This window comes from Nomascus leucogenys, chromosome 9, assembly GCF_006542625.1.
Source record: "Nomascus leucogenys isolate Asia chromosome 9, Asia_NLE_v1, whole genome shotgun sequence".
Lineage (NCBI taxonomy): Eukaryota > Metazoa > Chordata > Mammalia > Primates > Hylobatidae > Nomascus > Nomascus leucogenys.
The window spans coordinates 87901467-87928393 of NC_044389.1; the positions used below are offsets into that span (position 1 = coordinate 87901467).

General features: G+C 36.3%; 1 protein-coding gene and 1 long non-coding RNA gene across 2 annotated transcripts in view; one reads left to right on the top strand and one right to left on the bottom strand.

Moving 5' to 3' along the window:
• ARHGEF38 (Rho guanine nucleotide exchange factor 38) overlaps positions 1 to 26927 on the top strand; it is a 137372-nt gene that overhangs the window by 46031 nt on the left and 64414 nt on the right. Inside the window, exon 3 of the mRNA XM_030819182.1 lies at positions 18220 to 18343. Within this exon, the coding sequence (XP_030675042.1) occupies positions 18220 to 18343 (124 nt within the window). The remainder of the gene's footprint in view (positions 1 to 18219; positions 18344 to 26927) is intronic.
• LOC115836720 lies at positions 671 to 14485 on the bottom strand. The gene is made up of 3 exons (XR_004031744.1): positions 14408 to 14485; positions 12263 to 12267; positions 671 to 681 (listed from the first exon to the last, which is right to left on the bottom strand). It is a non-coding gene; the product is annotated as an uncharacterized LOC115836720 (long non-coding RNA).

Below are 26927 nucleotides of genomic sequence, written 5' to 3' on the forward strand. Positions count from 1 at the left end.
ATTCCTCAGCTACTCGGTTTCCTCCCCTAGAGGCAAACTCCATTACCAGCATCTTTTTACCCATCCAATGATATTTTAAGGGTATGTGTTTGAATGCACACTTGGTAGGTTTTATTTCTATAACAAGAAAGTTATGTGCATTTATTCTGAATTTACTCATATTTGGTTTAGTCATGTGCCTTATGCTCAAAAATTTGTGTTTTCTAAAAAATGGTTTAAAATATGTATAATTTTGTATTGACAGGAATTCAATTGGAATTTTCTGTTAAAATTTTGATATACTATATGGCAACATTATATAAATAATTTTCACTAGAAAACATACATAGAGGAAAATAATCACCTGTAGTCTTGCCACTTAGAAAGAAGCACAATAATTATTTTGGCTTATTGTTTATACAAGCATACTGAAATATTTTCTGGAATAGGAATTATACCATACACAGTTGTCCCTCGGTATCTATGGGGCATTGGTTCCAGGATCCACCAAGGATACCAAAATACACGGAAGCTTAAGTGTCTGATATAAAATGCAATGGTTACATTTGCATATAACTTACACACATCCTCCTGTATACTTTAAATCATCTCTAGATTATTTACGATACCTAATACAATGTAAATGCCATCTAAATAGTTGTTATACTATATTGTTTAGGGAATAATGATAAGAAAGAGAGTCTGTTCAATACAGATGCATTTTAAAAAATATTCTTGATCCACAGAGGACTGATTCCATAAACATGGAACTCAAGGATTCAGAGGGTAGACTGTATGCCATTATGGAATATTTTCCCCTGAAGACAACAATATATTTACACATTTTATTTTCAACCACAAATAACAAATATTAAATAGAAAATTAAAAAAATTATTAAAATAAGGGACCATAAATTTGATGTTCATGCTCTCTCTGAATTCAGAGTCCTTGAATGTAAAATGGTGCCCATTACTGGTGTTATCAGTCATACCTAGGTTAGCAGTGGGCTGTTTCAATGTCAGGATGGTGGGGAGTGTATCGAGCAATTGTTCTGTGTGACATCCTACAAAATCTCTCCCTCAGGGTCCAAAGTGGGTGAGGAAAGCCCTGGGATAGGGAAACACAAAAGAGAGGGAGTTAGGGAGGGAAAATTCTTAACTGGCCGCTTCTTCAAAGGAGCAAGGGAGGGAAGGCACTCCAGGGCTCAGACATTCAGCTTCCTGCTTGTGCCCACCATCCCAAACCAAGTTGCTGTAGCGTCAGCCGTCAAACCAACCCTGACAGAGAAGGCTGCGTGTGAGGAGGGCTCACCAACTCCCTGAGAACGCAGTATATGTCCAAGTATCCCTGAAAGGAGACAGGGAGGAGGGGGATATAGATGTACTATAATAATAAAAATACTGTTCAAAGACCATAATACAATGAAAATTTATATATAATAAAGAGATAACCAAAGTCCCATTGACTTCTTATGCATTTTAAGCTATATTTACTGCTAAAATATTCAGTGAAACTTGTATATCCCTTTGCTGTGTTTTTCATGGCTCCTCCTTCACCAGAGTGAGTCCATTGCCGTCCTATACAACAGGAACTACAGCTTCAGCACATGTCATGGGAATCTTCCAGAGTTCCATATCCTGCCCTCTCTTCTGATGCTTTCTAGCTGGTTGGGCATCCCTGGTGTCTGTCATGACACCTCAAAGCTAGATTGTACCTCTATATCCAGCCCCTGGCTGCCTTGCTGTGGAACAGCACTCCCAGAAATTATACAGTGCATAGAGGCTCTGCAGCAGCCCTGATGCACTGCTTACTTGGCTCTAAATTTTAGTGTCACTCCCTAGATGCACTCTCTGAGATGACCTTCAGTTCTATCTGAATACTCTCACCACCCTTCTCTCCCAGCCCAGCTCCTCAGACCCCCCACTTGTCCATAACAAGAATTCAGACAATGAAATGTAATGAAATTTTGCTACTTTCATTGAGCAAAGGACAGAATTACTGTTATAGTAGCTCACTGAAATACAAGATAAAAGGACCAAGGCAAAAATATTTTATCTAGTAATTATCAAAACATAGCCAGTTTTCCTAGACAGATAGGTGGATAGATAGATAAATGAAGCTTATCTAAGTTATTTGCTAAAATTTTGTCCACACAACAAATAGAAGAAACCAGATGTAAGCAAATATCTTTGGGCATGAATTTTCAATGGTCACAGAGGACTCTTGTCAAAATTGTTTTCTCCAGCTGTCACCTTCACTAAAAGACATTTACTGTTTCCAGAAAGAATGGTCTTTCATTTTTGCTTAATAGGCAACCATGGAATTCTCTCTCTCTTTCCTTTTACATCACCCAGCTACTCTTCCCATCTCTGTTCACTTCCAGAATTTTCTGATTGTAGTCTGGGCCTGAAAACACATTTCATCTTGGCTCACTGACCACAACTTTCTTAAAGTTGGCTACTCTCTAAAACTCAGTCTCTTCCATGAAATTGCCCTGAACTAAGTGGAGTTAAGGTATTGATTTCTCATAGACGTGTCTTATTTATGCAAACAATTGCCTTATGCCATTTATAATATGTTCTACCCTACAGCATCAAAATCCAAGGCACACATTCTATTGTTTTGTAAGCTGTTAGCCTTGGGGGAAACTTGGTAAAGGGTACATGGATCTCTCTGTTTCATTTTTTTTTTTTTTACAACTGCATGTGAATCTACAATTAATTCAAAATAAGAACTTTAATTAAAAACATAATGCCCTTATTTTCTCTATCTTCCTCCCTTTCTCTCTTTAAAGTATCCTTTTAAATACACATGTAAAATCTTACATGTAAGGAAAAATTTTTCCTCTGATCCTTTACCTTGTTTACTCTCCCAAACTTTCCAATTTTTTTTAATATATTGTGTTTTCCGAGGGGTAGAGACTACATTTAAGAATAAGGGTACACATTCGGTTGTTTGGAAGAAATTTTATAATGTATAAAACAATCTCCTATGTATCTTGGCTGTTTCTCATGCTATGCTTGAAACACCAGAAATCCATGTAAACTGTAAAACAAACTGATGAAAAAGCCAAGTCCCTTTCTCCACTTCCATCTCCTATTCGATCCAGCCCCACCCTCTGTAGAGTAAGGCAGTTCCTGAGGTCAAACTCCTCAGTCACAAGACCTCACAGACTTTAATGAGTACAGATATCCAAACCAGGCTGGCAATTCCGAAGTAAAAGATGCCCTAAAAGCCAAAGAAAAACAGGGATTTTGTTCACTACATTAAATAAAAATCTGAGAAAACCAGAGCAATTCCTGCCAAGTATAATTAAGATGCTGAGAGAAATGACTCAAAAGAAATATACCTGCCTTTGTCATTCTACTTTGTACTGGCCTTCCTGAACTAAGGTGCTGACTTGAAAACGTTATACTCTTGCTGGAAGTCTGCTTTAACTGTCAACACAAATATTCTTCAATCCTTTACAAATACCGATTTTCATGAAGAATAAGATACATCACAACAAAAAATCCTGTAATCTGTATGTCCAGGTTAGAACTCCATATTTTTTTAAATCAAAGACTTGATTTTCACACTTTCTGTGGAATCCTAGCATTTGTTATATAGTCTGGGCCATTGTTCCTCCATAATAAGGCCAGATACCTGAAGTCTCATAAAGTCAGAAAAAAAAAACTCAATAAAATTTTTCTTGATTTTCTGTAAGTGTGTTAATAAAGGCAGTTCCTGTGTGTTGGAGGTTATAGATGTGAAATGTTAAATTTAAAAATAAAAGTCACAGTGTTGCCAGCCACAATGTGACTATGTTAATACATAATATCTCAAGTACTGACACCGAGTCATCACACTTTACTTACTTTCCCATTTTCCCCTGGAGGGACATTTCTGTTTTGTCAACCTGGAAAACACATAGTTTGCTGTCATATTGGATTCAGATTTAGTTGGGTATGAAAGTAATGCATCAATATTCTAGTATGTGAATTTTCTTTTTATGGGAAGGAAATCTCTTATCTTTGCTTGTTCAGAAAGTCTCAACTCAAAAAAATGAGGCATTCATTTTTATCCTTGTACTATAGTTTTATGATGGAAACTGTCCTCCTTGTTGTTACATTTATAAGCACCTCCTAAGCTCCATTTTAGGACAGCTTCAGTGTTCTCTAATTTTTATAATCTATAGTCCAGATCAGAATCTGCTGGACCAAGTGAGGAGAAAAATGAATGCATTTCCCAATTCAGTGCAGGATTTGGGATGCCCAGAATTGAAAAACATAGATGTGTTAAGCAGATCTGTTTTAATATCCAGAAAAGTCATCCCTCAGCCTGGGCAAGATGATCTTGTGCTCATTACTTTACTTCCCAGAATGGAGATGATGCATAAACTACAATTTTAATTTGCTTTTGTGTGTGTGTGTGTGTAGAATAAGCAACAAAATTTCAGTGGCTGTGATTATTATAATATTGCCATAAACCTCTCTAATGAAATGCCAGCCATGTTGAGACAGCTTTATTCAGGCGTAGATCAAAATAGCCACGCATATCAGTACAAGGCCATAAATCCTGGACTCCAAACAATAACACTGGGCCAGAAAGGAAGCAGATATTAAGGAAACCATTATTTTATTAATATGCACTTATGTAAAGCACTTTAGACACAGGCAAGGTAGATGATTGCATGAGTTAATTAATTAATTAATTTTAGGTCATTTAGAGTATGTAAGGACATATGAAACACATTTTTGTGTCATCAAAAAACTAAGAATCCCTAGTGAGAGGCCTCTTATAGCTCTGAGAAGATAACTTGTAATGCAAAGTGATAATTGATAAGTGTAGACAATAAGTGCAATTGGAGTTCAGAGAAGGGACAGATCATTTCCAGACAGATTGACTGAGCTATGTTTCATGAAGAATGTGATATTTTAGTTGAATATGCAAATTAAAAGATTAAATGTTTCTCAAGTGCCTATTGCATGCGGTGCCTGCTCCTGAGCTCTGCATGGGTATCAAGGAAATTTATGTCACAGCCTTGCCCTAGTAAAGTCTATAATGTGGCCAAGAAAATGACTCATAAACATATAAAACACAAATAACAATCAAAGATCTATTTCAAGGCAACGCTGGAAGTGATCATGACAGAAGGCAGTCATGATTAGTTGTGCTAATTAGTTATGCAAACAATTAATTGCTTTAGACATTAGCAAAAGGAGGCACTCACTTCCCTGACCTGTTGGCAGCATTTGACAAAAACAGTGCCTTCTGTCTTCCAGGACTCTGCACACTCTTTGTTTTCCCCCTACCACTCTGGCTGCTGCTTCTCAGTCTCCTATGCTGGTTAATCCTCATCTATAAACACTAAAGTAATTGAGGGCTCCGTCTGTGGTCCTCTTCTCTCTTTTGTCCACATTAGCTCTGTTGCAAACCTGATGTGGTTCATGGCTTTAAATCCCATCTACATGCTGGTGATTGGCAAATTTTTATCTCCAGCCTAGACATTTTCCCTTAAGTCCTCCTTTGTTTCTCCAATTCCCCACTCAAATCTCTACTTGATTGTCTACAAGGCATCTCCAATTTAACATGTTCAAAACTGAGTTCCTAATTTCCTCTTTAAAACTTTCTCCCTTGTATTCTATCTCATCTCAGAAAATGGCAGCTCTACCTTCCAGTTGCTCCGGCAAAAATCCCTGGAGTCATCCTTAACTTTTTCATTCTCTTAATTCCTGTATCAGATCGATCAGCAAATTCTTTAGTTCTGCCTTCAAAATTTATCCAGAATTAGACCATGTCTCATCTCCTCTCTTGCCTCCACTCTGGTTCAAGAACCTATCAATAACCCCCTGGATTTTTACAACTGTCTTGTGACCCATCTCTCTTCCTCTACCCTGTTTCAACCAAGCAGCCAGAGTGATCCTTTTAAAATATCAGTCAAATTATGTCACTCTTCTACTCAAAACCCTCCAATGACTTCCCCTCTCACTCTGATTAAAACCTAATAAACTCATGATGACCTACAAGATCCTACAGGAGCTGGCCCTCATTCTCACTGATGTCATCTATTTTTACCTTCTGGCCTCTTCACTCTTTATTGAACAAACCAGGGGCACTACTGTTTCAAGCTCTTTGTTCTTGCTGTTTTCTTTGCCTTGAATGCTGTTCCCCAAAATAACTTCATAGCTTGCTCCCTCATGTCCTTCAAGACTTTACTCAGTAAATCCTTCCTTCACCACCTCAATCTATCTTAGACTGGATTCCTCAGAAGCAGAGCCTGATAAAAGGATTTTAGATGGTATTGATTTGGGAGATGATACCCTGAAATAGCAGTAAGGGAACGGGGAAATGAGACAGAGAAAGAAGACAATATAGGGTATATTAATGAGTGGGTTAACTCTGTGGCCAAATGGGGCTCATTTCCCACTGGGAGCTTGGGGAGGCTGTACAGAACACACTGTCCCATGGGAGGAGTATTTACCCTCCTCAATTCCTGTTAGACATTGGCTAAAGGATGCTCCTGGGAGTGTTAATTCCTGGCACTTCTAACCTTGCCTGTATGTAGGCAGAGCAGGCATCAGCGGTCAGAGAAAGCCTTTAGGTAGAAAATCAGAGATGCTTACACCAGAAGGCCCTTCACATGTCCAAGAATATTCAGAATCAAGGAGATACAAGTAAGGCATTGCCAGTGCTGCAGCCTCCCCAAAATTCCTTATCTTCCTTTTGCTGTTTTTGTTTTAACCCTATAATACTTAACCCTATATTTAATACATTTTCCTTACTTATCTTGTTTACTTTTCTCCTTTATGAGTCATGAATTTTGTCTCATTTGTTCACTGCTATATCCCCAGCACCTAATACAGTGCTTTATACATGAGCAGCAGTAAATATTTATAGATTAAAAAAAAATGAGTGGATGAACAACTTCAGGATGGGTAAGTGATCCAGGAAGTCTTAGAGAAGGGATGGGATTTGCACTGAGTAAACATTGGTTAGGCGGAGGCAGGGTCAGGAGAGCAGCCCAGCAGTGGAGAACCACAGGAGCAAGAGTAGGTGAGCTAACATAGGGTAAGTTTAAAAATGAGTTAATTCCTTTTGATAGTAGCAGATGGTTCTTACAAAAATAAAAATAACCGGAGTAAGACGAGATAGGTCTCGTCCAGGCAAACTGTCAGACTGAGGAATTTGAGGTCTTTTCTGTAGGCAACTGGGAAGAAACAAATGTTTCAAAACAGAGGAATTTAAACTGTGTTGTAAATCCAATTAAACATGTTTTAGGAAGACTAATCTGAAGTTATTAGTAAGCTGATTTGGGGAAATAGGAAATAAAAATGAATTTAGAAGCTTTTTCAGAGGCAGAAACTGGGGCCTGATAGAGTTTTACAAAGTGATTAAGGAAAGGCTAATTGAATGTTGGAGATAGTGTGGTTACGCTATCAAGATCAGAGTTAGGGATGACAGAGGGGAGAGCCTGCATTAACCCTAAGGTCTACAGTCTGGAATTTAGTGGTACAGCTAATAGATGGTGCACCCAAAGACCAGTCCCCACTCCAGGGCTCATGCTTGTTTCCATCATCCTGGGCATACCCAGCAAAATCCAAACTTAACAGAGTTTTGAGAATCTTCTGGAACTCAGGTGACTTAACATTGGTTTGGGCACTTTGGATTTTTGACAAAGGTAGTTGCTTAAAAAAAAGAAACAAGTGAGAAGTTATTAGCAATTTAAAAATGTTTCCAGAACTGGCTCCGCTTCCTAAAATCAGCACTCACTCCTGCTCCCTTCCTTATCCTTGTTGTCTATGGTTCTTGGGATTCGTACTGCAACTTAATGCTGTGGGGAGCATCAGTCTACTTAGTAGTGCAAAGATCCCGCCCTGTCTCCAGATGAGGACTCTGGCAGCCCCATCATTTCACAGATCAATGAACATCTGAAGCACTCATCTAGTTTGGGAACTGCCTTTAGCAGCTGGCAGTTTGGTCAAAATTCATTCCACAGTTTTCCTAAAAATAACAATAATAGCTACAGTATACTGAGTACTTATTAGAAGCCAAGCATTATTCTAAACAACTTGTTTATATTAGTTAATATAATCCTCCCAGCAACTTATGAAGTAGGTTTAAGTGTTCCTACTTGACTAATGAGGAAACCAAGGAAAAAAGAGGCTAAGTAACTTATCCAAAGTCACACAGCTGGAATGTGGCTCCTCCTTGACACCTGCTCATCAGCCAGCTCCTGACCCTTGGGAGGATGGGTGATGAGAGGTAAGGGAGGGGGAAGGTGTACTTGAACTGGTACCATCATAGACTAGCTTTACATTCTTTGGATTTTCTAGATATAATAATGTGGCACTCTTACAGGTACTTTCCTGGACTTTTTCAGGCTATTCCCATGATGGTGGTGTTGGGGAGATTCTCTCCTGAAAGCCACTCGATCCAGTTGCATCTGTCCCAGTCGGTGATTTGCAACTCTTTCCTGAGCCCCGAGGCATCCAGAGTATACCTTCGTATTCTGCCCTTCAGCCTTGCAGGCAGAATCATAGATATGTTTATACTAGCTTCCCCACATCACAGGGTCCACAGCTGGTCCACAGGAAGCATTCAAGCATCCCTGACCCCCAAGACTTGTGGGAGTACAGATTCATCCCAACATAGCCATCACTTTCCTACTGCCACAGCTCCTTTAGGTTTCTCAGGTATGAGGTCAACAGAGGTGACTTTGAAACAGTTCGCTGAACTTTCCTTTGCAAGTTCCGCATATGGCAAACCATCTCCCGCTCACTTTGGTATCTGATAGCTAAGAAATTGATGCCTCAATTGAAATTCAGGCAGGAGGTGTTTGTTTTTTAACCTTCTTTTGTATGTTTACTATCTTCATGGGATTCCATGGAGACATCCTGGGGAAGAAAACATGATATAGACTAGCATAGTATGTGCCATGAAATCAAACAGCTCCTGGAGTGCCATGCTGCAGGAGGCAAAGCAGAAAAGAGGTGCAGAGGCAAGGCCACAAAGATCCCCATGCCAGAAGAACTGACTTCATGTGTGTGGGGAAGGGAAACCATTGGAAATGTAAACAGTAATGCTTAACTTAGATGTCATGATCAAGTGACATTCTCCAAGGGAAAAAATGTGGGAATTCCAGTGGTCAAGTGATTAAATCCTAGAAACACCAGAATTTACAACACAGATGGACTTCATGGATATTTGTTTGATGTTGTACCAGTTTTGTCCCTAATTCCTTTGTTACTATTCAAGTCTACTGTCACACATCTGCCTACCACATCTTTTTGAGCCCTCTGTTTCACCCTTCTTTTTTCCTTTCATTTATCATCTCTAGCAAATTTTTCTTTTCCTTTCTTTTGCAAAAGCATTTCCTCATTTTTCAAATTATTTTCAGTGAGTTCTAGTTTTTGTTGTATTATTGAAGAGTAGGACTTTGCAATTGTGTCGTTAAATCGGAAAAAAAAATGGGTGTTATGCTAAGTCATCCTTGATAGCTGTAGTTTCTTTCAGATATTAGGCCTAAAGGATATGGGTGCTTGTTGAAAAAGTTATGAGTATTGCTATAAGCTCTCAGTTTGAGTATGTACATGAAGAAGAAATAAACACACATGTACACACATTCACACACACCCTCACACAGTGAGTACTCAAGTGATCAAAGCATAAAATGTTTACCCCATTCATCATGCCCAGCCACAAGCCTTTAAATATAATTTTTTGGCTGACATAGATACATTAAAAAATTATGAATTTCTCCTATAATCTCACTGATTGTTCCAAAGAGTTTCCAAATTACTTTCTCTATATTTCAACAATATAAATCATAGTGTTTAGTCTACGCTTTCTAAAGAATTTCTGAAAAGATTACAAAATATACTAGCCCTCCAGCTCAAAAGACCTATTTTTAGCATGACTGTTTATCTTTGGAACATTTCATATAAAATTCAAAGTAGGAAAAGGAAGGCAAGACCACCCCAAACCTCTGCCAAGTAACTTCTTTTCTGCCTGTCCCTGTGTCAAGGCAGAGAAGAGAAACAAAGGCAGAGACCTTTAGTCAACTACTTACCTTTTACCCAAGGATACCAATATAATAACTTTGCTTTTGTATTACTAGTCAAAACGAATTTTCTTTTGGACATTTTTTTAATTTTAATTTTAATTTTAAGTTCCAGGGCTGTTGGACTTCTTAACTCAGGGACTTCTCAAGTTTGAACCCAGCCTCTTTCTCTGGCTTTGACTGTTGCCTCTGCCCTTCCTTGCACACATGCTGAGATTTCTGTTCCAGAGCTCCCACTCTCCTTTCTGCAAAGAGACTAACATCTCTGTGCTAATGTAGGTCCTCCACATTAGTATCTTCTGGCCTGGAACGTTGTCTGGCAGTTATCAGGTAACTTAGGCATTTATCTGCAAGATTAGTTAAAAGACTTGCTGTATAGCTGTGATATTGATTCAACTCATAGTTTGACTCAATTAGCCAGTTTCAAATCCAGTTTCACAGCAGGAAATTTCACACATACAAATCAGCAGTTTTGAGAAGCCTCATGAAATAATGGCTAGTTTACCCTGAAAAGCTTTGTAATCTAGAAGCCAACTGTCTCAGTAAATGCCGTAGTAATGAGTTAATTATCCTAGCCCAGTGGTTGCTGGGGCTTTCTGCCAACATCCTTTTTTTCCACTTGCTGCAATTTCTGTCTCACAAGCATTCTTCTTCTCAACTTCCTCACTAAAAAAATAAAACAAAACCTACTTTATCTCTCAGAATGTCCCCAGTGAGTCTCCACTTCTCAAATATTTTGTAACACATGCAGCTTTCTTCCACTTCCACCTTACTACAGTCTTAATATCATTGGGTTTTGATGGCTTCAGCATTAATAATGGATCAATCTAATTTAGAGGATGCATCCAGGCCTCACCAAAATGTGTGTGGAACTGTCCTACAGAAGGAGTAGATGGCACCAAGGTTCTATTAGACCAAATCAGATGATGGCCAAGGAGAATTTGCCCTATATTAATTCTAATGTAATTACTACATAAGTTCAGAGCCCAGAATTGGGGCCCTATTTGAACCTGGATTTACTGCGAAACTACACCAAATCCAAACACTGAAGACTTTTCTAGAAACAATTTCCAGAGGATGATTTGGTTGGTGGCAGTCACCATGGCCCTTGAAAGCAGTGCTGTTTATTTTCTCCCTTCTTCTACAATTGTTGTATTAAATATATATGTCATGCACATATATGTGGAATTTTTAAGTTGTGTGATTTTGACCATCAAATTAGGAGCCCAAAAATATAGTTCCAAATTGAGGTCAGGACAGCAATATCCAATTGACAATTTTAAATCCATTGGTTGTCAGAAGAAAAAAACAATGTTTATTTGTTAATACTTTTTAAAATGCTTTAAAAAATTAATAACTTTAGCTCAGTGATAATCATGAGTGTGAATAAGACTTTAGCTAAGAGCTGGTTATAATAATGAAAAGGGTGATCTATCTAGGTTTCAAAAATTTATGAATGGTTAAGTACATTACAGTATTTCCACAAAATGTTAAAAATGGTGTAATTGAGGAAAATTACTGACATGAAAAAATGTTCATGTTATGTCGTTAAGGCAAAAAAATTTAAACTCTATTTGAAGTATATAATTTTTTGTGTGGATGTACACACAGACACACAGAGAAAAAAATCTGGAAAAACATACCTGAAAACATTATCAGTGGCTATTTCTGTGTGGTAGAATTACAGGTGATTGTTATTTCTTTTCTTTTACTTTCTTTTGTCTACTCATCCTTAATTTTCTACAATGACATGAACTACTTTTATAATAATAGCCTAATTTATTTTTTCAAAGAATGTTTGTTTCTAGACTTCTTTACAGTGTTATTTTTAGTGGTTGGGGGTCTGCAGGACACCTAAGAAAGTTTGGTTTTTCCTCCCTGTGATGGGGTTTAGGCCAATTCATCCAGTGCTCATTAAACAGAAGCCTATAAACAGGCATGTCCCAGGTGTAAACTAGAGGAAGATTGGCTTCTGTCAGCAAATTAGCCAGTTATACCAATGGCCAAACTAAGCACCCCAGTGTGCCTTTGCAGATAAAATTAAGGATAAAATTATAAAATATCCATGTAATAGTTTTGAACAACTAAATCGGTAATTTTTTCCCTTTAAACCACTTTTGATCTTTGCATGCTTGTTATTCAGAGCCTAGTGAAGTGATTACAAAGAATATTCATTTTTGGCTCCTTCAAGAGTAAATAGATCATGTGCATTGTACAGATTCAATTCAGTTCAATTAAACTTTTACTGAGTAACTATGCACATACCCAGAACCGTGTTAGACACGGTAGAGTACTCATAAAGGCAAATGTCTTAGAGGAACTCACAGTTTTGTCATAGAGACAGATAAATTAATAAATATTTCCGATAAATAGAATAGAATTGGCTTCCATATAAGCAGTGAGTAATATAAAGCAAGAGTCATGGAAGTAAGGGAGAAAGAGAGGTTAATTCTAACCAAGGAACAGGAAATGTTTCCTAGAGAAAGTAACATTTTGGCTACAATTAAAAGTATATTAATCTTCTTTGGGTCATAGATAACAGAAATAAAGTTCAAACTAGCTTAAATAAGAAAGACAGTTTGTCGGCTTATGGAATAAGGATTTCTTGTTTAGGCAAGGCTAGATCCGAGGGTTAATAAGACTTTGCCACCAGGCTTAGCTTTCCTGTTTGTGACTTTTTCACAGACAAGTTCTCCACAAAGATGACTGCCAAAGATAGAAACTTACATGCTATTTTTGCCCAGTTAGGCTTCTATTTAAAAAAAAAATGCCGTAAACTGGGTAACATAGGCAACAGAAATTTATTTCTCACAGTTCTGGAAGCTGGGAAGTCCCAGATCAAGATGCCAGCAGATTCAGTATCTGATGAGGGCCCACTTTCTAGACAGCCATCTTTTAGCTGTAACCTTTTTAACTTGTTGAGTAACCTCCATACTATTTTCCATAATGGCTGTACTAATTTACATTCCTACCAATGGTGTGCAAGAGTTCACTATTCTCCACATCCTCACCAATACTTGTTTTCCTTCATCTTTTTAACAGTAGTCTTTCTAACAAGTATGTGGTCATATCTCATTGTGATTTTAATTTGCATTTGTCTGATGATAGTGATATTGAGCATTAAATACCTATCGGCCACTTTTATGTCTCCTTTTGAGAAATGTCTATTTAGATCCTTTGCCCATTTTTGTAATTTAATTTATTTTATTTACTTATTTTTAATTTTTATAAATACATAAAACTTGTACATATATGCAGGGTACATGTAATATTTTGATACAAGTATACAATGTGTAATGATCAAATCTTAGTAATTGGGATATTCATCCCCTCAAACATTTATCATTTCTTTTTAAAAATTATTTTCAAGGATGGGTTTCAGAACATTTATAATTTTGTTTGTGTTGGGACATTCTAAATCTTTTCTTCTAGCTATTTTGAAACGTAACAATAAATTATTGTTAACTATAGTCACCCTGTATCTTCTTTCTTTCTTTTTTTTTTTAACTTTTATTTTAAGTTCATGGGTACGTGTGCAGAATGTACAGGTTTGTTATGTAGGTAAACGTGTGTCATGGAGGTTTGTTGTACACATTATTTCATCACTCAGGTATTAAGCCTAGTATCCATTAGTTTTGCCCATGTTTTAATGGGATTATTTGTTTTCTTACTGAGTAGAGCTCCTTATATATTTTGCATATTAATACCCCTTATCGGATGTGTGGTTTGCAAATGTATTCTCTTATTTCACAAATTGTCTCTCAACTCTGATTATTGTTTCTTGTGCTGTGCAGAAGCTTTTAAGTTTGACGTAATACCATTTGTCTATTTTTGCTTTTGTTTCCTGTGATTTGAGGTTATATCCAAAAAATAATTGCCCAGACCAGTGTCATGGAGCTTTTTGCCTGTGTTTTCTTCCGGTAACTTTACAATTTCAGGTCTTATGTTTAAGGCTTCATTTTGAGTTGATTTAGTGTGAGGTAAGGGTCTAGTTTCATTTTTCTGCATGTGGATAGCCAGTTTTTCTAGAACCACGTATTGAAAAGACTGTCCTTTCCCATTGTGTGTTCTTGACACCTTTACTGAAAATCAATCCACTGTAAAAGTGTGGATTTATTTCTGGGCTCTCTATTCTGTTCCATTGGTGTATGTGTGTGTTATTATGTTGGTACCATGCTGTTTTGATTGCTATAGCTTTGTAGTAGATTTTGAAGTCACATTGATAAAAGAATTTGAAGAAGACATGGATAAATGGAAAGATATCTGGTGTTAATGGATTGGAAGAATGAATATTGTTAAAATATCCATTACACCTAAAGCAATCTATAGACTAAATGCAATTCCTATTAAAATTCCAATGACATGTTTCATAGAAATAGAAAAACAACCTTAAAATTTATATGCAACCACACAAGACCCTGAAGAGCCAAAGCAACCCTGAGCAAAATGAACAAAGCTGGAGGTATCACATTAAGTGATTTTAAAACCTAGTAATTATTTAAATGTAATGGGAACTAGCTATTTGAAGTATATCTTGCGATAAGTACTTTTGTAAATCAACAAATTAAATTGCCAATTGAAACATTGGCCTTTAATCTAGAACCAGAAATACCATTTGACCCAGCAATCCAATTACTGAGTATATACTCAAAGGAATATTAATCATTCTACTGTAAAGACACATGCACACGTATGTTTACTGCAGCACTATTTACAATAGCAAAGACATAGAACCAACCCAAATGCCCATCCATGATAGACTGGATAAAGAAAATGTGGTACATATACACCATGGAATACTATGCAGCCATAAAAAGGAATTGGATCATGTCCTTTGCAGGGACATAGATAAAGCTGGAAGCTATCATCCTCTGCAAACTAACAAAGAAACAGAAAACCAAATACGGCATGTTCTCACTCATAAGTGGGAGCTGAACAATGAGAACACATGGACACAGAGAGGGGAACAACACACACTAGGGCTGATTAGGGGGTGGGTGGGGAGAGCAGGGAACTTAGAGGATGGGTTAATAGGTGCAGCAAACCACCATGACACATGTATACCTATGTGACAAACTTGCATGTTCTGCACATGTATCTCATTTTTTTAAGAAGAAAATTTTAAAAAAGAAAAATTGGCCTTTAATTTTTATGTTTTGTAAGTCTGAATTATTATATATTGACTTGACTTAGAATAGTGTGTACTCAGATGTCTTTTTTTAAAAAAATGAATTTTAATCCATTTAAAATGTAATTCAACTTAAGCTTTTAGAGCATTACCTGTTTCCAGTGAATGATTAATAAACATAAATACATGCTTCCTTGAATTTATATCAGTAATCATAAAATAGTCTATCAATTTTAAAAGCCTATGTGTACCAGGCATTTGTTTGTTCCTTAGCATAGCAATGATTGGATATGAATTCATTTTATGATTCACAGAATCCCCCATGGGCTCATGGTGATATGGGCATTTGAAATCAGGCCAACTGATGTTTTAATCCTTTCTGTCCTTCAGGAAGAAGTGGAATTAAAATCTATGTTTTTGTTATTTAGTATTTGTTGCACTAAGCTAAGATTACAGACAAAATGTAGAATTAGATCCTTGCTAAATGGATTCATAATCTAAATTAAACACATATACAGGAAACTGACCTTGGGAAATAAATTGTAGGAGTGACAACTTGGTGAAAAACTCAGGAACAAACCAAAAAATCTAAACAGAGATAGTAAAGTACTCTATTGTTAATATTTGCTGGTAAAGAACGAAGGCATAGAATAAAAAGGTCAATTTCTGAATCCAGTTCTCCCCTGAACTTCTTGCATAAGTTTCAGCATGGCTCCTCTCTTCACCCTGCATTATTTTCTGTATCTTCAAATGGTTCATCCTTTACAAAGGAGTTGGAGTCATGTATGAAATAATAAACATGAAACACTTCAAGTTTCTCAGAATAAAGTTTCCACAGCAAAATGAAATAATAACAGGGATACACTGTATGATTTACTGCTGATAGTTTATCTTATAAAGCAAGTAAATTAGGGGCTGAAATTTTATATATTAGAAGGATTTATTTCAAAAATGATTTTAAGAAATAATACAATCAGTAAATTTGAACTAAACCAATCTATAAAACTTTGATTCATACACAACTTTTGGAAAACATCTTGCATTATTCAAAGTTATACCTTTGTGGATTTAATTAATACCCAACACATAAGGCAATTCTTTAGGATGAGTAATGTGTTAAATCAGTGGTACTTAGGGATATATTACATTTGAGCCATTGATAATAATCAAGTATTATTAAATGACAATTTCATGTTAACTACTTAATAATAATTTATTATTAAATAATAATTAACAAAAATCCATATAACTGTTATATGCCTTTTAAATATTTTCTATAATATTAAATATGCTTTCTAATACAGAAATTGAAAGTCTTGAACCTCTCTAGATTACAAGCAAAAAACCACATGTGCCATCTCCTATTAAAGTGAATGATCAATTAAGGAACATTTTGTGACACTGGATTAAAGACCCTAAGAACTAATAGTGATTACAATGTAATAATTAGTATGGAATTATAGACAATTTCAGAATACATAAAACTAGTTTTTTAAAAGTTGTCTAATCCTATATTGAAGTAAACCACTGCATATAATCACATGAATTTGATTACAAATGAGGCTGTGAGTTATCTTGAGGACAGGATGAATGATGGGAAAGTGAAAAATTTCCCAAGATGTTTGAAAGACTTGTATACAGCAAGACCATATTGCATAAGAAATAACTGACATAGTCGCCACATTTTGAAAAGGTGCAATGTGAAGTCATGCTTCCACGTTCAATGAGAGAATATCCTTACCAAAATAATATTGGTGTCCAATATGGAGAACAGTGGATGGGACAATGTCAAAAAGGGATGGGATAAAAAGATGAGCACGTTGCTTTCTTCCTTCCCCCTTAAATAGACCCCACACACACCTAAAGAAACTGAGTCTGAAATCATGGAAAAAAGCTGTAGTTGTCGGCCTTCGTCTGCAGAATTCCTCCATGTCTCCCTGTTATATCCTTTGTTCCCAATTCCCCTAATTTCTTGGCACATTTTCTTTAATTGGATTCTCTGTCTCTTTCATATCCCTAACTTTGCTGAGCTGGTTTTAAGCCAGCAACTCTGCTTTTCACTTGTGCTACTCCTCCATGAATTGATTATTGATGAATTAATTATGCACCTATGACCTCATTCACAATAAGTCATGAGTAAAAGGCACCTACTCCTGTTCCCTGATGTAGCCCAGTAGAGCCTTCACCAATACGGCTGTGGCCTGACCAGTCACTATATGATTATGGAAGGAGATCCAACTTAAACTAAAGGGAATTATTTTGAATAAGATTCATCAAAATCAGAGCACATATCTCACCATATTCAGATAGCTGAGGATAGTCGTCCATCCCTCTACTAACCAATCACTACCTATGACACAGTCTGGCTTCTTTTGTAATTCTTGGTACATAGAAGCTTCTCAGAAATTATTTGATGAAAGGATGGATAAATGAATAAATAAATTATTATAAACACTAGCTATAAGATCTAAGAATAATTACACTGGTTGTTAAGGATGTGCATGAAATAACAAAATATAATGAATCCTTAATAGGTATAATATATTTAATGATTTCCATTTACATTTATATCAAGAAAAAAAAAGGGAAAAGCAACCCAGCACATCTACTTGTCATCACTTTTCAAACATCTGTGGTTTAAAAAACAGCTTTGAAAATAGTTACTTGCCTCGGGTAAGGTCTGACTTCTGCTGTATAAGCAGTAAAATATTCTAAATCCTTACACGCTAGTACATATCCTCATAGACGGCAGTTAATACCAATTAGGCCCAAATCTTCCCTTTCTGGTTCTTATAGGAATATATAGATGTATGTTCAACACAAAACATATTCAAAATGTTTTTAAAAGACAGAAGTAACAGATGCATCATCCCAATTTCTTGGAATAAAACAAAACAAAACAAAACAAAACAAAACAAAACTGCACTCTAGAATTCCTAAATAAGAATGTTAACAGAAATGGTTAATGGAGACAGCATGGGCTGACATTTAAAATGCTTACTGTTTAGCAGGAGAAAACATCCTAAATACAGTGCTTCTCCATCAGCTCAATGTTTTTTGTTTCTTCAGATTGATAGGCTGGATGTGGATAGCTTGTTTAGCAACATTGAGTCCGTGCATCAGATATCAGCCAAGCTGCTGTCATTGTTGGAAGAGGCCACAACAGACGTGGAACCGGCCATGCAAGTAATTGGTATGTTTATTCTCTTCTCGAGTTCTACAATACAACAGGAAATAATTTTTTAATAACCTCCCTTTGCTTTGGTTTTTTGTTCCTGACTCACCATGCTTCCCAGCAGATACATAAATGCTAAACCCATCTTCGGGCTCATTGTAATTATACAGACTCTATATTTATTTTCAAATGGGTTTATATCCATTTGCTGAAGTCCCTCAGTAGCACAAAACACACCATTTTCTTTTTAATTTCCAATCTTTCAATCTCTTTGCTTTCCAGATGTTCTGTAATTTTTTTAATGGCTAACACTTACTTGATCCTTAAAGAATTAATTATTTAAATATTCTAATAGCTTTACTGATTTTTCATTACAATGTTTTTTAGATCTTATGCCCATCAGTCAATTCTTTTAGATTATAAACTTCTTACATGAGGAATGTAAAACTATTAGAGGAATGCAAGTTATTAAAAATTTATACAAGTTCTACTTTTTTCATGCTCTCTTTTTTCTATATTATTTACCTTCCAAATATGTTTTTACTCTCAATCAGATATATTTATTTTCTTACTCTGGTAGGATTTTCAAAAATAACAACAGAAAATATAATTTGAAAAGTATTGAGCCAAATTTTTATGCTCTCCATTTCTTGGGAATTTCCAAGGGAATATGTGCTATGAACTCCTTAAAGGCAGTTTGCACTTCGAGACATCATACAAACAGTGCCATGTAGGCTAAGAGATTTTAAAATTATCATTTCTCTATTTCACACTTAATATACAATAACTCCTCATTACAAAAATACTAAAACAATTCAGGAGCACATAGAGTAACGGTAAAATTTCCTTTCATATATCCCTCCAATGTCACTGCCTTCCCCACAAGTAACCACTTGTTTGATGTAGATCTTTATTTTGAGATACACACACAAAGACTACACACAAACACTTTATGTCTTTACTGATTGTGTCTTTGTTACCTTTTATTTGTTAGAGTTATAAAAATGTCATGAAACTGGTCTTGTTTAATATTTATAGAGAACCAAAGTTTAATGAGCAAAGCTGATCAAAGAGATGAAATCTAGTGAAAGAAATGACTGGGCAATAAGGCAGCCCACTCAGAAAGATTTCTTCCACAGACAGGTTTAAATTCAATTGTTCTTTGTGATGAAATGTCCCCAACAAATTGTAAAAATATTTCCTAAAAGAAGAACTCTACTCATTACCACACTAATTCATTAGTGTGAATTCACTGGCCATTCATTTATTAATTCAATCAGTGAATAGTTGTGAAGTAACAGCATATTCACAAGATTTGGTACTGTACGACATTGCTTGGTATCAAAAGGTGAAAGGGCTCATTTCTGTCTTTCAAAAACATTCAATCAAACAGCTCCTTGAATTGAAGGTGTGGGTATAATATACCATCAAAGCAGTTTCTACACTACTGCAAACCTTGGAGAATAAAGAGAACATTTCTAGATGGAGACTCCAAGGATTCTTGAAGATGTTACTTGGGCTTAAAGTGTAGGTTCTATTTCAACAATAGGGTCCATGTTGAGGAGAAGATTCCAAATGGAAATGACAGCATGAAAAACAAGTGTGAAACAAATGCCAAATGCCAAGCGTGTTTAGGAAATGAAGAGTGATCAAGCTGGAGTGAAGGACTGATGTAAGCAAGAAATGAGAAATGGGCCTGAAAGTGCAGAGTAGGGACTGGCAGCACTTGGAAATGAAGTTTGGAATTTACTGTACAGGTAATAAAGAGCCATTAAAAGATTTCTGGCAAGGGTGTGATGAGACACAAAATTTTCTGGAGAGAGAAAAATATGGTAGGTCTGAACAGAATGCAGAGGAGGAACTGAGTCCTAGACTAGTAAATAGGTTGTTATAAGTAATATAGGCATGTGGTAATAAGCATTGAGACTAAGGGAGATACAGTGAAAATTTTCAAAAATGAGGTCATTTCAAGAGAAATGTAGAAGAAAACATAAACAAGTTGTTGATTCATGTGCTGAAGTCAAAAACAATTCCAGATTTAAGGTGACCATGTATTGCGGTTTGTCTAGAGCATACTGATTTTAGTGTATTATGTAAGCATCCTGTCCAGTTTAGCATTTGTCATGGACTTTTCCTTTTTAAAAATTATTATTATTATTAGTTGCATCAGAAGAGGTTTTATAAGACCTTTACATCATGCTTCAATGTCTGACACAATCTCTTTTAGTAGAGTATAAGAGGCAAGTGCAGTTAACGGTTCTCACTGTAACACATGGTAAACTCTGAAACATAGTCCATCTCTCCTATGCCAACCTTTTCTAGTCTCAAGGCAAGCTGTATCTTTCTTTGAATTGCCACATGCAGGGAAGTGGCTGATTAAATGATGCTATTTGGATATGAACAGCTAGAAACTGCTAACTCCTTTCTGTTCTGGTGGTTGTGGATGTGTTGGATGCTGCAGACCCTGCCATCTACTGGGTGTAGCAGCTAGTTGTGTCATGACCCGCACTGGGTGGCCCATGTCATGACCTATGAGAGGCATGAAGCCATCGGGATGCCAGTCAATGGGGTTAATGGGACACGTTATTACGGAATAGATGTAAATAAAGTATGTATGGAAAATAGGGCCTGAGAAATCATGCTACAGAGTGTCTAGAGGCTCTTGCTATGGTAATTTGGTAAACTATTGCATGTTATAAATTGACAGCTCTTTTACAAATTTTTTGGTTATGTTTCATAACCAAACCCAGGAAGGAAGCCTAGGAGGCCTCAGGAAACTTACAATTGTGGCGGAAGACAAAGGGGAAGCAAGGACCTTCTTCACACTGTAGCAGGAGAGAGAGAGAGCGCGCGCTAAGGGGGAAGTGCCATGCACTTTCAAACAACCAGATCTCATGAGAACTCACTCACTATCACAAGAACAGCAAGGAGAAAGTCCACCCCCACGATTTAATCACCTCCCACCAGGCCCCTCCTCCATCACATGGGGATTACAATTCAAGATGAGATTTGGCGGGAGGACACAGAGCCAAACCATATCAATGTTTTGGAAAAATTTTGATTTTCTTTGTCTCAAGAAAGTTGCTGAGCCTATAACACACAAAATACCATCCATCAAAGGGTCCTCAATGCTATCATTGACCATAGACAATCAGAAGATAGAAATCTGCTGAAGCAGCAGCAGCATCTATGTCAAAGTTTAGTCATTATTTTTAGAAGACTGTGCTCTAAGCAAGTGATTAAACGCATGCAGCTGCTTAAGGTGTGTTTACATTTCACTCCATGCAGCATGACTTTTCATTTAGGTCAGACAACAGTTTTCCAAAATTAATTACATTCATTTTTAATTCTGAGTTTCCTTAGGCCTATGAGAAATATAAAACAATGGTTACTAATGAGTTGACACCATTAGCAAAAGAGTACTGCGAACAGTTAAATGATGACAGTTTTATATCAGTGTGAGCAGATGAATTGAATAATAGTTCCAATAGCAGTTAAAATTTTAAAAATCCAATTCACAGAACCAAAGAAAAGCCTTTAGAAGTTTATCATGTCAATGGTGAATTGTCTGACCTTATTATAAATGCTATTGTCACTTTAACTTAAAAATTAAACATTGTGACTGCAAATGATAACATGAATACAAATATTAGTGGAGCACAGCATCATAGTAAAACAATGATTTTGTTAAAATAAAAATCTATAGAGCAGACATGTAGTTGAAAATGATTGGTGTATATATGATGAAGTTGTGGAATTTATTAATTGAAGTAAAAACTGTAGTGAAAATTTGCATTTATTTTTATATACACAAAATTAGAGTGAATAACACTATCTGAAGAATAAAGTTGATATTGAATTAAAAATTATCTTATGTATGAAACTATACACTCTCTTTCCTGCTGGTCATTAATCAGTCTTTGGAAATGTTTGATTCTTTGAAGCACCACTTTACAAATCAACCAGAGTGTATTAACATGGCATTGGACTATTTTTGTAAACAAGGCCTCTGAAATTGAATTGCATTTTTTTAAAAATCAGTTGGAAGTCTTTAGTTAAGGTACTCATCAAATGGAGAAAATAACTTCAATTTTTAATCTTTACAAATAACAATTATTAAAAAAAATTGCAAATAGGAAGACATTGAAATGTATCCCTATGAAAACGAGGAGTAAGTTAAAAAAATAAACATTATTTCTGAGGGCTCTGTTCTGTTCCATTGGTCTATATGTCTGTTTTGGTACCAGTACCACGCTGTTTTGGTTACTGTAGCCTTGTAGTATAGTTTCAAGTCAGGTAGCATGATGCCTCCAGCTTTGTTCTTTTGGCTTAGAACAGAGCCCTCAGAAATAATGCTGCATATCTACAACTATCTGATCTTTGACAAACCTGACAAAAACAAGCAATGGGGAAAGGATTCCCTATTTAATAAATGGTGCTGGGAAAACTGGCTAGCCATATGTAGAAAGCTGAAACTGGATCCTTTCCTTACACCTTATACAAAAATTAATTCAAGATGGATTAAAGACTTAAATCTTAGACCTAAAACCATAAAAACCCTAGAAGAAAGCCTAGGCAATACCATTCAGGACCTAGAATGGGCAAGGACTTCATGTCTAAAACACCAAAATAAATGGCAACAAAAGCCAACATTGACAAATGGGATCTAATTAAACTAAAGAGCTTCTGCACAGCAAAAGAAACTACCATCAGAGTGAACAGGCAACCTACAAAATGGGAGAAAATTTTTGCAATCTACTCATCTGACAAAGGGCTAATATCCAGAATCTACAATGAACTCGAACAAATTTACAAGAAAAAAAACAAACAACCCCATCAAAAAGTGGGCAAAGGATATAAATAGACACTTCTCAAAAGAAGACATTTACACAGCCAAAAAACACATGAAAAAATGCTCATCATCACTGGCCATCAGAGAAATGCAAATCAAAACCACAATGAGAAACTATCTCACACCAGTTAAAATGGCGATCATTAAAAAGTCAGGAAACAACAGGTGCTGCACACGACGTGGAGAAATAGGAACACTTTTACACTGTTGGTGGGACTGTAAACTAGTTCAACCATTGTGGAAGTCAGTGTGGCGGTTCCTCAGGGATCTAGAACTAGAAATACCATTTGACCCAGCCATCCCATTACTGGGTATATACCCAAAGGATTATAAATCATGCTGCTATAAAGACACATGCACACATATGTTTACTGCAGCACTATTCACAATATTAAAGCCTTGGAACTAACCTAAATGTCCAACAACAATAGACTAGATTAAGAAAATGTGGCACATATACACCATGGAATACTATGCAGCCATAAAAAATGATGAGTTCATGTCCTTTGTAGGGACATGGATGAAACTGGAAACCATCATTCTCAGCAAACTATTGCAAAGACAAAAAACCAAACACCTCATGTTCTCACTCATAGGTGGGAATTGAACAATGAGAACATATGGACACAGGAAAGGGAACATCACACACCGGGGACTGTTGTGGGGTGGGGAGACAGGGGAGGGATAGCATTAGGAGATATACCTAATGCTAAATGATGAGTTAATGGGTGCAGCACACCAACATGGCACATGTATACATATGTAACAAACCTGCACGTTGTGCACATGTACCCTATAACTTAAAGTATAATAATAATAAAATTAAAAAAATAAGCAATGAGAGCTCATGTATAAAATATTCAATTTTGAAAGTCCATAATCATACTTTGGAAAATCTGACTTATGAAGAGAAGACTTTGATGGAGCTCCTCTTTAGTAGGATAAAGTAATATTCTGTACCAGATTTCACAATCTACATTTGGGAAAATATTCCAAAATTACAAATAGAAACAACTTACTTGGTAAGTTTTATTTTGAAAAAAAAGAGAGAGAAAGAATGAAAGAAAACAATTCAAATGGAAGCAAAAAGATAATGCCTATAAAAATATTCAGCTCAAATATTTACTTGTTTTAATGTGTATCGATAATGAGAATTTTAAAAGCTTCTATTTACCATAATTTCCTCTGAGCTCAATAGATATTTCCTTGCTTATAAAGTATTTTCTCAATTTTAAATATTATGGTTTACAAAGTTCAGTAGTAAAATAAATATGCTGATATTGAATTATAACCCACAGAAATATCAATGAGTTCTTGTTAATATAAATAAATGTGGAGAAAGGACAGCTGTCCATTGCAGATTTTAATTAATAAATATAAAGAGAAAGAAGAACGGCTGGGCATGGTGGCTCACACCTGTAATCCCAGCACTTTGGGAGGCTGATGTGGGCGGATCACGAGACCAGCCTGACCAACATGGTGAAACCCTACTCTACTAAAAATACAAAAATTAGCCAGGCGTGGTGGCATGCACCTGTAGTCCCAGCTACTCAGGGGGCTGAGGCAGGAGAATTGCTTGAACCCAGGAGGTGGAGGTTCCAGTGAGCTGAGACTGTGCCACTGCACTCCAGCCTGGGTGACAGAGCAAGACTCCGTCTCAAAAAAAAGAAAAAAGAAGAAAATGGAAAATCACATTCACATTACATAAACACCACAGTCAACTATTGCAGACAAAATCTGTTGGTTGATGTTATGTTTAGTGAGTGAAAGTTAGAGGAGAAATATACTTTTCATAGTCTCAAACTTTCTCCCCAAGTAATTACTAACCTCAAAGGGAAAGATGGTAACTTTACATTGAGAAACCTACCAGGGGCCACCTTTATCTAGAGATCTAGAGTTAATTTTCCTTCTCTGACAATCGTATTTTGATATGTAAGATGTTAATATTGGTGAAGCTGGGTAAAGAGTATTTGAAAACTATCTGCACTATTTTTTTCAACTTTTCTGTAAATCAAAAATTAGTTCAAAATAAAAAATTGAAAACCATGATTTACAGAGAAAACTCAATTGAACATGTTCATACTTTCAGATTCATTAATCATAGAATTCTGACTTTGAGGAAAATTACCGAAAATTTTATTTTAAAAATTAAGACAATGAACCCATATTTGAAAAAGAATCAGTTGGAGTCTCATTTTAATATCCTTTCCCTTTGTATCTGGGCTGGTCTTGCGACTTGCTTTGATCAATGAAATGAGGCAAAATGATGTTCTACAACAGCAGTATCACTTTTGCTTTCTGCTTGTGAAGGGAGAGGCCCAAACTGCCCAGCCATTCCAAGAAACACAGCCAAGGCCTCAGGCTTAAGAGTAAGGTCCTTGTCAGCTGGCCAGCTGGCCCCCAGCCAGTCCACCAACTGACGGGAAACATAGAAGCAAACCCCATCAATGCCAGTTAAATGCTGCCCAATTGTTGACCCATACAATTGTGAGCAAACGAACAGTTATTGTCTTAAGCTTTTAAGTTTTGGAGTGATTCTTTTTTTTCCTGTGGTAATTGCTAACTAATACAGATTAGCAGGTGAGAGATTAACTTATTTCAGCTCAAATGGTGAGGGAAAACTTGATTTGGAAGGTGAGCTTGGACTTGAAAGATGTAGAAAGCTGGAGATTGGGTGCAAAAGGCTTTCTAAATGAGAAATAGGGTAAAGGCCTCAAAGCAAGAGTACAGGAAATTCTGAAAAAGGACAGCAGCAGCCCTACGTGACTGGAACATAGTGCAGAGAAGGCCTCTCTGAGCCAAACGTTGTAGACACACCGATACGAGTTCACTGGCAATTTCCATTACTAAACCTTTTACCAAAACACTTACATTCCATAAGATAAACTGATTGTTGGTGAGATGTTTCCAAAATTATGTTATCCCAAATGAAAAGCACGGGTGTCCCATTTCTTTGTCCTTAGATGGCACAAATAAGAGTTTGTGATTCACAGCTGTAGTGCCAAAGGGGGAATTTTCCTGATACCTAGATAAACTAGGAAGAAAATTTTACTCAATAATAACACTGGAGTTTGGATAAGGTTTAAGTTTAAACACAGGGGCATATGCTTGCAGATCTGAGAGCTCTGAGGAAGTTGTCTGTACTGTCATGCCAAGATACAAAGTGAATTTTAAAATCTTGACTTAAGCACAGTGTCTAGATAGGAAATGGGTTTTCAATCTTTATAGATGGGAGTATGAAATGTGGCTCTTGTTTCCACTTAGATGGCAGTGTAGAGTTTAAGAACACATGGGTTTTAATATCAGGTTGACTTGGGTTACATCTCGGCTTATCCTGTTGCTAGTTGTGTGATCTTAGGCAAGTTACAAAACCTAATTGAACTTCAGTTTCTTATCTGGAAACTGGAGGCAATAGTACCTATCCCATATGGTTTTTATGAAGATTTGACAAAATTATGTGTACAGAATGATAGCCCAGTGCCTATCCCTAATTATATCCAATAGATGATGTTATAAATTATTATCCTAAGAATATTAGATTTACTCATCTATTTAAAATGCCTGATTTTTTCTGTAGGTAACAGGTGAATAAAATGTGACTTTTTCTCAGAGGTTCTGATCATGTTTTTCAAACAAGTCAGATTTGCTGGATATGTGTGATTTCTAGATGCTCCCAGTATCTATGCATCTTGATGATTCATGGATCTAATATGGTGACATATTTTTTTCTGTGAAGGGAGATTTAACATA